The sequence below is a fragment of the Hippichthys cyanospilos genome, chromosome 5 (assembly GCF_059441005.1).
Source record: "Hippichthys cyanospilos isolate Australia breed blue-spotted pipefish chromosome 5, RoL_Hcya_1.0, whole genome shotgun sequence".
In the NCBI taxonomy this organism is placed as follows: Eukaryota; Metazoa; Chordata; class Actinopteri; order Syngnathiformes; family Syngnathidae; genus Hippichthys; species Hippichthys cyanospilos.
The window spans coordinates 17,776,256-17,789,358 of NC_142373.1; the positions used below are offsets into that span (position 1 = coordinate 17,776,256).

Genomic DNA, 13,103 nt, shown 5'->3' on the forward strand with positions numbered 1-13,103 from the left:
CAGTACAGACCACTACTCAGCATTTTTAAAAAGGCTTTTCTGTGACCACTTTCTGTAATAATTACTGTTTATACAATGGAACCTACATTTTTGAAGTTTTGAAAGAGGACATTCAATGGGGAAAACAATCTATGCATTAGTATGCAGCTAGTTGGGTCCACGTGACAGCGTGTCTAATTTAAACATGAATAAAGAATGGATGAAGATGCAGAGCCCCTTTCAAGTGACTACCAGGCTATATAATGTCCGACACAATTTCATGTAGAAGCACTAACATGTAAAATCACTTATACCCTCTTACCGACGCCCTCTTCTATTATCCAAAAAGTAAGCAGAGCTTCATTAGAACGTTTTGCATGACAATTGTTGATACATTTATACATGAAAAAAAAACTGCATTTATCCATGCTAATATAGACACAAAGTCAAAGAAAGTCCTTTTCACACCAACCGCCAACAATGTATAGCATGTGTTAAGTAGGAATTAATCACATCACCACAAATGCATTTTGTGCAAATTGCCAGCAAGATTACTAACGACACAAACAACATCAAAACAAATGGACCGTGACTTCACTTTTTTGTGCGAGGAACAACATGGTTGGTGGAGGGGCGCAAGACCTCACAGTAGTCACATGCACAAAATACGCACGAGCTGACAAAGAACTGAAGCAACCGTAGCAATAATAAATACCATTCAAACTGAGGGTTCCCTCAACTCTCCATTCACAGCCTGGAGGAGAAACAAATGAGGACATCATTGAACATAAGCTTTCACAAGTGCAGGTGTTTCTCAGAGGTGCCAAAGACACTGAGACTGCATACCATTTTCACTCAATTAATTCAACAAGCCCTTAATCAAAATCAACCCCACACATATTGCAGAATTGTTGGATGATTTGAGTGATCTGTGAGATGATATTGGTTAGTGCTTCGCTGTGATTTCAGAATTTTTTTCCTGGTTCACATTGTTGTATCAAAATCAATTGATGAATTAGGGAAAAGAAACACCTAAATGAGAATTTCCCAAAGTTAATAATCCAAGATTCCACCGCAACTACAGTAAATGAACAAAGTTGTTTAAATAGCTACATTTTCTGATTGGATTGGTCTTTTTTGTTGTTGTTGTTTTCTTGCTGTTTGGCCCCCAAATTCTGATCCTGTGAAGTGGAATGCAGAGCTAACACTGGTGCATTGCTTACAGTTTAGTGCTTCACCTGTTACACAATTTAAAATAACATTTAAGACTGATTCTTTCACTGGTAAAACAAATTTACTAAGGAAGTAACAAAAAATGATCAACATTTGTTTTTAGCAAGATAATTGAAATTCCCTGGAAGAGGGAAAACAATCGTGTTTAAATGTGACATTTTAAAGACTTAAAATGGGCTAAAATGAAACCCTGTTTTGGACTCAGAAACAACTTTATAATTTTCTTTGGCATTGCACAAATTGGATGTTAATGTCATCAGCATGTCCTCAAAGGCCTCAAAAGTAGGTGAAATATATTGATATAAAGAGCAAGTTTGCATTTAACACTTTATAAGCAGTGAAAAATGACTCACTACATATCATGTCACGATATGTATGACACAATATATCATGTCATACAGTAGAACTGCATAAAACTAATCAAATCCAAATCAATGTGGAAATGGTTGCATTATAAGTTCTATCTAAAAATGGTTGTGGAAAACACATTCAGCCAGATCGCATTTTTGTCGGATTAGCTCCAATGTACCTGAAGTTATCACAAAAGTAGTGTTACATATAATGACAGAACAAACCTACATGATATTTCTTGGAGGTATTATAATAGTCCTTGTAATTAAAGAGCTTTATAAAGTGTCTTTACTTTAATATGACATGCAAACTCAACGCACTGTGTAATGTTTTAGACACGAGCCTAAAACAGGAGTCATGCTCAACTATTAAGATATATTATTGGAGAGGTTTTTTTCCAGGGGCATAGGAGGAGAGGTGTTACCATAGCAACACAAAGAGGGTCAGTCGGCAGCTTGCGACAGTCTGAAGGGAAGACTGACTAAAGAGGGAAAACAGAGGGACAAACAGCAGGGGAGAAAGGCGAACCGGAGGATAACGTGTAGCGGCGCTCGTACGGGACACTCACCATCTGCTGTCTCCATGATGCTGGTGTGGTGGTTGTAGCCACGGGACACGCCTCGCACCGAGGCAACGTGGGGCTGTTCTGCATGAAGTGAGGAGCGCTCTGAGAGGCCAGTCACGTCTGGGGGAGCTATGTGGTTATCTGTGACAGAAGAAGATTGAAAGGTCAACTATTGATTCATCCATCCATATACTCCTTTTTATAATGCTTGTCCTCATTAGACTCATGGGTGAGCTGGAGGTGCATTTCTGGAACATCCGCAGAAGACAACCCAATCCAAAAGAACCCAGAACCATAAAACAGTGCGACAGACATGCAACCACCACACTGACCAATGACAGGTCACTATTTTTTTTTTTTAATTCTAATACATTGGTTTTAATGGTGTTAGTTATCACTTGTAATGCATTAATAAGAGTTATTCATCATAAAGTGTTACTCTGTATGTATCAAGATAGTAATGTGGAATGTTGTAGAACCTTAAAATGAATGGCCATGTGAATAAGTGAGCCCTCAGCTGCTAGCTCATAATTTGTTAGCCAACAACAAGCTAGCCACATTATCCCTATTTACTCTACACGAGCCATTTGTGTGTGTCTTTTTCTAAATGCATTAAAAGTGTTTGAAGGTAAGCGCTGAAGATGTACAAAGGTAGAACAACTTCTTACTGAACTGCTGAGATATAGCGCTAAACTCTTTTTTACCTTCTTAGTTGTGGCATGGCTAAAATATCATCTGTGGCGATCAGCCACAATTGCGAAATACTCTCTTAATAACCTAACCAAATTCGACTGTACTTACTTGCACATGCAGTTTGCTAGGAAGCAAAACTATTATTTGAGCTGCGTTGTCACAGTCATCGAATCAAAACAAATACATGGATCTGTGTTTGACCTTAAAAGTTCCATTAGATTGCTGTGTCATATTGTAACAAAGCCAAATCCAGACCTGTATGCAGTACTGTGGCACCTAAAGAAATGATTCAGCTGTTTTAGTTAAGCATTTCATGTCACACTGAGCATTACCAGACTACATGAATGGAGTCGCTTTGACAGCAAAGTAGCCCAAAGCCTTTTTACATGACTAAATGACAGTAAGATTTCAGACAAAGATTACTTAGTCTAGAGACATAAATTAAAACTCTTGACGTTCTTTGTCTTTTTTCATTAAGTGTGTAATGTGTGTATCTTGAGCAGTGACAAAAGCGGTCCTCTGGGACATTGCTTTCTGTTAGAGATACAGACAAGAAATCTGATTGGCCGGAGGTAATTGAATGCTTCAATCCTCTGCTGATTTCAGCAACTCCAGACAATACTTATGAAGCATGCAAACGAACATATCACATACACTTAACGGAGACATATTGTGCTTTTTTTATGTACTGTATATTAAAAACAGAAGTCTTTCGTCAACATACCCCAGACATTAAGATTACAACACTCTATTTCTTGTCTTGCTGACATCAGCCCATTAGTTTTCAGTTCCAGCTTTCATTTTTTGTGCAAATAAGCCATAAAACAGCATTCATCCCACGCAAGAGCAAATCCGGCATTTGCTATTATGCCAACCAGAGATGAAGTCCATTAAGTACCGGTTAAAAAGTTTAAAAAAATGACAGAAGAAGCCCTCACCTAGGTGTGTGTGTGACATTAGATCGGCCAGCGCAGTAGCTTTGGTGTTGGCGTTGAGAGCGGAGCTGTTTGCGTTTGTGCTGCTGGTGACAGACCTCCCTCCCGGGTGGGACGAAGTGGACGAAGCGGAAGATGAGGTGGAAGAACCCTGGATGACCCGGTTGAACCAGTGCTCTACGGCCGGGTGGCCGTGGCCCTGGTTGGGAGTGGAGTTGACCAGTCGTCCCTTGCGCCGCAGCGAGCCCTCGTCTTCCGACGCAGACGAGGTGTCTGTGTTAGACAGGTCAGAGTAGCGTATCATGACAGAGTAGTCATGATAAGAGGACAGCAACACAGGACGCGGGCTGGTGGGGGAAAATATTTGCGCACGACTTATGTGGTTGACAAGTGTTCTATCTACTAACACAGTTGACCGCTTTACGCTAGTTCATTTTATTTGACATTTGATTAAAAAAAAAAAAAAAATTGCTAGGGAGATTTATCAGACTGGTGGACAAGTGGTTCGCACTTTTCCTCACAATCAAATGGTTTTCTGGATTTTAACTTCAACTAAAATCTTCCTCTATGGAGCTTAGAGGTGCAAAGATTAAACAATAACTTTGGAATCAATTATCAGATGAACTTGTAATATTTTCTAATGATTGATGAAACATTTGGATACGTTTTTGTGATTTAAAGTTCAAATTAACATTAAAATAAATAAATAAATAAAACTCGTCCCTTTTCACTGAGATGTAATAAATCCCACAAGAAAATTAGTCCAATTATGTTATTACACAATCAATTTGATATATCCTGCTTTTGAACAAGTATCATCACTAGTAGCAGCCCTAAAATACAGCGTTACCCCACTATAAATCCCTTGGTTATTAACACACTGCCAAAAAGGTCTATAAACGCCAAAAAATAACACACAATGAAATCACAACATTTTTTAATAAGACAAAACTAGTCTTTAATATTTAAACATTTTGACTTTCACAAGAGTATTACATAAAATCACACTATAAATCCCTTAGTTATTAACACACAGCCAAAAAGGTCTATAAACGCCAAATAATAACACACAATGAAATCAAAACATTTTTAATAAGACAGAACTAGTCTTTAATATTTAAACATTTTAACTTTCGCAAGAGTATTACATCAAATCAAACTAATGCGATGTAAAAACAAACACGCACATACAAAAATGCAAACAGCCAACTAGTCAGCCACAAGCTGAGAAGCTAATGGCACAGTCGACACCATCACGCAGCGCTCCTTCTTGTCAACCATTAATGTGATGTAACTTTGCAAGCTAAAAGCATTGCAATTTCTCAATCCATCAATTCAGTAGAGCACAAAGTCAGACATGGCCTTGAAAAAGTTGCCTTGCAAAGCCGTAGGCTCGATTCTAACGAGCCCATATTTTTATGTGTGTGCCCAGTGGCCTCAAAGGGACTGCTTCACAGTGAATAATCTGTTTGTTATTCCAATGCTCATCTCTTCTATATCTCTGGTGTCTCAGTAACCATGGCAAAGTGAAGCAGAAGAACATAGTGAGGGTCAGACTACCGGCGTAAAGTCGAGAGTTGGCATTCATCGCATATAAAAAGCCAAGAAGCGAGCGAAGAGACTGATTAATCTCAGAGTCGCTGGTATTTAACAGACAAAAACAGCAGGATAGAATTGCGAGGCACCGTTTAATGAGCAACACATAAATGACTTGGTGAGCGTGCTAATTACTGCAATGTACCATGTAACAGTAATCAAGTGAAAGCAAAACAAACGTATGCAGTCACAGTAATTATATACACTATTCACAACAAATTAGGGATATTTGGTTTCCGAGTGAAATTTTATGACCAACTTAAACTTATCAAGGCACATTTCTAACTGGTCAACGTTTTAATACTTTATGCACAAATTCTATCAAGGCATAGAGGTACTGTTTGTTCCATGGATAAACTAATACATGTGAAATGTCAATTAGAATTGCTATTTAAATAATCCTCTTCGTCACGCTGTTTACATTTTGACATCAGCCGAAAAGCGAAACACAGAAAAAAATAGATCTAATATTTTCTAACATAGCCTCGAGGAAGCCAATTGGTGTGTTGATGTTGTTAGCTTTGTGATGTGACAGCAAAAACGTTGAATCGCGAGGGATCAAGCTAGCCACTTTGCTACCACAGCTACAGAGGCTGAATACATAATAAAAGCCTTCTACGGGTATCACATTGTTGTCCATGTGCTATTTGGTGTGTTAGACGTTGGCCTGGCATGTGACATGATGTATTTTGTCTTCCTTCTTTTTAGTTACCCAGAAAAGAAGTGGAAGTTCAGCAGTGCTCTTTTCTCAACCTGCTGCAATGCTTTACAATAGTGTTTTAAGCAAGGAGTTCTCCCATATGCTTGTGTGAAATTCAGACATACGCTTGCTGGCTTTTGCGTAATCACAAAATCTGTTTTCGCACGCCAAAAACCCAAAATGCTTTTTTGCCATTATCGGCCGAAGATTTTCAGTGTCTGAAAATTTGGTGTCTCCCTAATGTTAATCCAAAAACGTTTTTTGGTTGACTTGCCCTTGGAAGTGCTTTTTTGAGCCTTGGTATTTTGAATGCAAATATGGCTGGCATCAACACAAACTGTTACAGAAAGCGGTACAATGTTGACATTCTGAGTCAATGCTAACAATCTCATCGTGTATGCAACGTGGGAAGGCCTGTTGGGAACACACTTGTAACAACTGAGTCCTTTGTGATCTCAAACAATAGATACATTCATCACACAGGGTGTTTCTTTTTCTTGTGGAATATTTTGCAACACAATCTTGAATTACGGGAATGTTAGCATCCTACGCTAGTATGGTGCTTAGTGAGCAGTTAGGGAATCGGAAGGGTACGTGTGTGAATAGTTAATTATACATCCAAGGTTGGCAAATCACAAGCACGCCAAAAATAGATTCAAAAATTTCACCTGGCGGAGTGCATGCCTCAACTGAAGACTGGACTAGTACGGATCGTCTCTTGGACGGCATGGGCATCTTCCTTTCTTTGTATTTGGCCAAAGCTGCTTGGACGGCTTCAGTGTGGAGATCTAGGCCACGCAAAAAGAGTAAACGTCTTAGCTGCAACATTAAAAAGCAAAAGCAGGAATTCAAAACTCACACACAAATTATGAAGATGTGATTACCAGAGCGGAAGCGTTCATCCCTAGTGTTGGCTGCCCGACATTTGTTGTGTTTGGACAGAACAGCCTGGGAGGAGGCCTGTATCCGACTGTCAATCTGTAGAGCCGGATCTACACCTGTGAAAAAAAGATGAGGGAATCGTTCATTCATGGATATAAAAAGTCTGCATCCCCCATTCAAATGCTAGGTTTCTTAGAACTATATTTATTTAAATTACGCTTTGATTTAAACCATGTTATTATGAAGAGAATAATCTCATACAAAGTTCCTGAACGTTTAGGAAAATAGTTTCCTGAAGGTAACAGTTTTAAATTGCTTTATTTGCGTCTGTCAGATTTAAAAAAAAAGCCGATGCTGCTGTCAAAATGCCAAATAACAGCGCCGATAATCTACCAAAAATGTATTCATCTTCTTTTAATCCAGCCACACTTTCAGATGAACAGCCACTTTTCATATTTCAAGGGAAAGCAAATCTGAAATGCCCAGCTCAAAGGAGGCAATTAAGGAGAAAATGTCAAAACGACAAACTACTATGTATGCGCAGCTCTGTTTTCAGCAGTCAGTTCTTTATCCAACAACTAACGTAACTATCATTCGCCTTTCAAAAGTACGATGGAACCCCTAAATTCAAACATCTTTCAGTGTAAATATCCCTTGTTACAACAGCGATCCCGAAAAACAAAATCCTCTTTAAATGTAGTGGGTGTGGCTTACATTCACTTGCCTTCAGTAGTCTAGAAATCACGATAATAAAATGAAGTTATTAAGCGCATCCAGTACATAATAGCTAGCCTGGTGCGGGATACGGTTAACGGGCAGCCGTCCGCCTGCCTGGCCTTTCAATGGTAGCATCTTAGTAGGGATCATTGAGCTCCATGCTGTCAGCAACTCTTAGACAGCAATATAACTCACATGCTGCAACGCTGAGCAAAGCTCTCACACACTTTATCTACTAAACAACACAAGTGGCATTTAGCGCATCAAGTTCAATATGGTCTGAGGACATTCCAGGACACTGCGAAGAATAAGCGTGACTCGCATCCTGTGAGCAAAGACAGGCACCTCAATCGTATGCCGGTCTGTTGTACTGCTTTAATGGCCACTAACACAAATTAAAGGAAAGGCTTTTTTTCAGTTCTTAAAGGGAACACTTTATCCCCACGCCAGGATCTTAGATTGGGTTGCCGGGCAGAAGGCACTTTAAGTCAAGCAGTTGTGTGGCCTGCCACAGGAGAGACTTTTATTGGTCCATGTTTTTTTTCTTTTCAAAACATGTATTTTAATAGATGAAAAAGATCTGAGGTGGGTGTAAATGCCTCGTTTCTACTGCACTGCACCAACAGCACTTGCTATTGACATTTTGCTTTCTTTAAAGCAAGGAAAAATATGCAATTTTTGAAGATTAAAAATATAATTACTTTTGGAGCATGCTAGATATTGCCATAATATTGGTATCGCGATGTTGCAACACCTGTATTTTAAGAGCATATTTTTCCAATATGGGGTAGGCCTTTGATATATCTTGACAGGGAGAAATGTTGTATGCTATGAACGTTATGGAAAGTCATCACCATATGTGCATTTGAGTACATTGGATGTATTTCCATTAAAGCAAATCATCTGTTAGTATTTTCTTTTTTAAGTGGAAGACGAGGTTGACGTCACATGACAAACTGTTATGTCATTAAAACTTGTGCTACTGATCTTTTTTTTTCTTTTTTCACTATTTGCTCACTGCACCACCAAATATTGTTATAGCTGCTCAGCCAGAGAGCATAGCTGGATACGGAAAACCAATGCAGGTCACTCACTAGTCAAGCACATTAATCAATGACAAATGATGAAAATAAACACACATTCAAAAGTTTTCCATTTTTTTTCTTACTATCTTTATAGGAATCATCATGGCCCAATGTCCACATTGATCTTAAGGGGTTAACTTTTAAGATTGATAAAGGTGTATTTTATCTCATTTATCACCAATGGAGACTGAACCACTGCAGCAAAGTGGAGTTTGTGGAGTAAAATGCTAGTCACCTCCTCACTGTTGACAAAAGCCACATCGACAACTACATCACCTTGAGAGATTTCTGTCCTCCTCCATTGTTGTGATTTGTTAGCGTCCCATTTTGAGTAATGTGTTCAACGCTATTTGGTTTTTCACAATCTAGTTTTCAAATGAATATTACATATGCAATAAAAACGTCATTTACAGTCTTTTTTCATATTTGGTGAGCATTTCTTGCAGATTTTGGGGGATGAAATATGCGGTCATTAAAACATCAATAAATATCCTTACCTTGTATCTGCGGGATGTACGGTGCCAACAGTTTGCTTCTTTTCTTCTCATAGCCCTTCTGAGTGATGTCCCCTGCACAGCAACGAAAAACAGAGGGGTGGGGAGGGTAGAGGGGCAGAGAGATGAGTCATTAGCTTAGATGAGCTCTTATGTGTATGCGTATGTATGTGTGTTGCTGTTGTTTTTGATGTTCGGACTGGGACCACTTGAATCTTAAGGTGATCTTGTTTTAAAATTGGTGTGAAGACTACATGTGTGTGTGTGTGTGTATATATATATATATATATATATATATATATATATATATATATATATATATATATATATATATATATATATATATATACAAACACAAACACACACCATGTTGCATTTGGCATTCTGCACAGGAAACCTTTCTTTTCCATCCCATTCTATCCAAGGGAGATGACGTAAAAATACTTGTGCCTCTATGCAAATTTTACCCTTTAACATAGTTTACATCACATCAATTTTTATGAAATGATTTTGTTAATCATAACCTCTAACGGCAGTGATATTTAAAGCACCCGGCCACCAATAATGCTTGGTGTCTTTACTAGACCTATACACAAGAGTAAGATACCCTTATGCTATAAACACAAACTACCACTGTTGGATTTAAAAAAAAATAATAATAATTATTATTTCCTTTGCCTAAAAATTACCCAATAGTAAAATAGAATGCCAACTTCACAGGAAAAATTAAAAAAAATTAACGCTAACAAAGAATGGTGACAACCTAGATTGAATTTGGCAAGTGGCAGTCAATGCAGGCTGTTGAGGAACATACAGAAAGAGAGGAGAAAAAAAATCTGTCAACAAATAATGCTATGTATGATAAAATTGTTAACCGATACGACATATTCATTGCATCAGCAGGAGGCAAGAAACACAATACAAGCAGAGCAGCAGACACATCTTTGCTCATGTACCGTGAATGGAGATCATTGGATCATGCCTCTAAATGTATATCTGCTCAAAACGGGGTCGAGTGCGGTCCGAGGTCAAGTGAACAGGCAAAGTTCAACAGAGCTGTGTAAATGGAACAAATGGCTCAAACTGTTAAGCCCTGATTATTCAGCATTGTGCCCCCATTAGCACCATTGAGTGCAGTTAAGAGGATACAGATGGCAATAATTATCATTGGGAGGAAAATTGTTGCAATATATTTGAAACACAACAAATTAATGAAATATTTTTTTTAATTTTAAAAATGCTTTTCAAAGACTGTATGAATATAATATGCACACTGTGATGTATGATTAATCTTTGTATTAACACAATACTTATTATTTTTTTATGACTGCGGTACCTAGTGCACCAAACAAAAATTGCAATTACTAATATTTATCTATGTATATATTTTCTCCAAATGTTTTATATATATATGTTTTCCATTTGTTTGGACATATGTTTTACGTCGTTTTACGTTTTGACTCATTCGAGCTTCCCAACTACATAAGTCCTATTGTGCACAGTAGAGGACATCCTGCCCTTTCTATTGGTTTGTCTCATGTTTGGTTGGGACGCAAGTAAGGGTTAGGTCGATGTCTTTCTGAGACAAAATTGAGAAGGCAATGAAAAATGAATAGGCTGGGTATCAGGAGAATAAACAAAAGTTATCATCTAGGTATACCTTTATCAAAAGAAAAAAAGAATACAATTTTGAATGAGACTTTGAATGTGGTCTTCATTTTCTTCGCTACAATGGATTGGTTGGATCAGGGCTTGGTATTGTACGATACTCAGAATCAAATTGACTTCAACTTCACACATCGTAGGGCGAATAAATCGACTGTAATCTAGCGGGGTAAAACTGTTTGTGAAAAATAATAGGGCACCCAAGTATTCTGCTTTTCAGTGTAATATGACCAAAACACTACGAAATAATAAGTATATACCCAATATATGTGCTTCAACAATAGGTTTTGCAGCACTGTACATAAAATGTTTCACTGCTGTTGTGGTAATATCGTTGCCATAGCTCTGCCACTCTAGCATGAAGCGCAACAATGCAGTAGTGTGAAGGCAGGTGTTGTTGTTGTCACACTTCTCCTGAGTCACCCCTGACAGCTGAATGGCTGCACTGTTTAATGTCTAACAATACCCAACTCTCCATAGGCAGCGCCTCCTGACCCAACACTGACTCTTCTGTCGTGACGCGTCTCTATCAGTGTGTGTCCGTGCACTTTTGGCGTTATGTCTATGTGCATACCAGGGCGTTAGCGTGCATGCACCGCAGCATTACGCCTGGACAAGCACACAATGGGAGTGCTTTTCCCCTAAATTGTAGCTTGAGGAGCTTCGGTAGGCGAGCAGGGCCCGAGTGCATCTTGAGCCATGAAGTTATGTCTCAGTGGAAGCTAATCTTTTGAGCCGGCAACAAACAGCTAAGTCTTTCAATGACCCTTTACCTGAATATTACAGTGCAAAGTGCCGCATAAGGTCCAGAGGGAAGCGTGACGATTTTTTTATTTTTATTTTATTAATAACCAAAATTATTTGTATAGTCAGGCCACGGAGCCTGGGAGATCCGCTGACCCCACTTTGAGAACCAATGTTTTAAAAAATGTGAACATTCGCACTCCCTATTTGCCATCAATGTTAAGGGTGAATGACACTCGTTTAGAGGGGTCGAATTCAATTGATTGATCGACAACTACCGTATTTTCCGCACTATATGGCGCACCTAAAAGCCTAAAATGTTTTTAAAAAGCTGATGGTGCGCCTTATAATCAGTGCGCCTTATATATGGATCAATATTGAGATTTGGATTCGTAGATGAGGAATGAAGTGATAAAGTAAGCTTTACCTGTTTCTTTTGTGTGCTTACAGTTGAACAAGGTTGGTCATATTGACATTGAGTTATTATGCTATTGAGAGTTTAGAGTTATTATTTGAGTTATTATTTTTATTACTTTGAGTATTACTATATTGTTTTAAATGATGTCATTAATTGGGGGTGCGCCTTATAATCTGGTGCGCCTTATATATATGGAAAATGTTTTAAAATACGTCATTAATTGAGGGTGCACCTTATAATCCGGTGAGCCTTACAGTGCGGAAAATACCGTAGTTGGCAAATTAATCCACAACAATTTTAATAATCACATCATGGATTAGAACCTTTTTTTAACCTAAAATTGTTCAAATCCTCTCAACAGCCTCTCATCAGTATTTGTTGATTTTTGTTGCTCTTCATGAAAACAGACCGATTATCTTTTATGTTTAATCAAAACAAGACAATATGGGCTTTTATTTTGTAAACAATGACCGAACCAGTAACTGATCCAAAAGTTTGTTGAGTACAAGAATCAGTCCCTCTTGTTTCATACTGTAATTGTTGTTTAGTGTTTTTTTTTTAATCACTACACACCAATGCTCGGCAAATAAACAGTGACAGAGGAATAATAACGAGTTAACTCGTAGGTGGCACTGAAGAGTTGGATTCCAAAACAGTTAACATGTGGCAGGCATAGAATGAGAAAATAATGGTTGTATGGCTGCAACAGCTACACACACAGCTTTGTTTCATATAATGTTATTTCCTACAGTAAAAATTCTAAAAGTTGAGTTTTTTTTGTGTTTTTTGTAAAGAATTTCTAGAGAAATAATGCATCAGGGGATGGTTTCACTGAAGGAATATTGGATGGTTAAAAGGTCAATATGTGGCTTAATGCCTGGGGAATAACGGAGGGTGTTATCTAAGGATGCAGTTTAGAAATAGAAGGGCAGATAGAGGAAGGAGTGAGGGGAGTGCTAAACACCTCCATCAAATTACACAGTCTCGAGGGACACTGCAGCTCATGGTGAGTCGACACAGGATAGGAGAAAAACCTTTGCCTGACC

The 13,103-nt window shown here is 38.3% G+C and overlaps 1 protein-coding gene across 3 annotated transcripts in view; it reads right to left on the bottom strand.

Annotated features, from left to right (window-relative positions):
• The window catches only part of LOC148423829 (disco-interacting protein 2 homolog A-like), a 64,127-nt gene that overhangs the window by 21,414 nt on the left and 29,610 nt on the right, over nucleotides 1–13,103 (bottom strand). For 2 of the 3 annotated variants that reach the window (XM_088415570.1, XM_088415571.1), the window contains exons 2-6: nucleotides 9,234–9,305; nucleotides 6,937–7,050; nucleotides 6,721–6,840; nucleotides 3,760–4,029; nucleotides 2,132–2,269 (exon numbers count right to left, since the gene is read on the bottom strand). In XM_088415570.1, the coding sequence (XP_088271696.1) occupies nucleotides 2,132–2,269; nucleotides 3,760–4,029; nucleotides 6,721–6,840; nucleotides 6,937–7,050; nucleotides 9,234–9,305 (714 nt within the window). Of the gene's footprint in view, nucleotides 1–694; nucleotides 734–2,131; nucleotides 2,270–3,759; nucleotides 4,030–6,720; nucleotides 6,841–6,936; nucleotides 7,051–9,233; nucleotides 9,306–13,103 lie in introns of all 3 variants that reach the window. The other variant, XM_088415572.1, reaches the window with a different exon arrangement.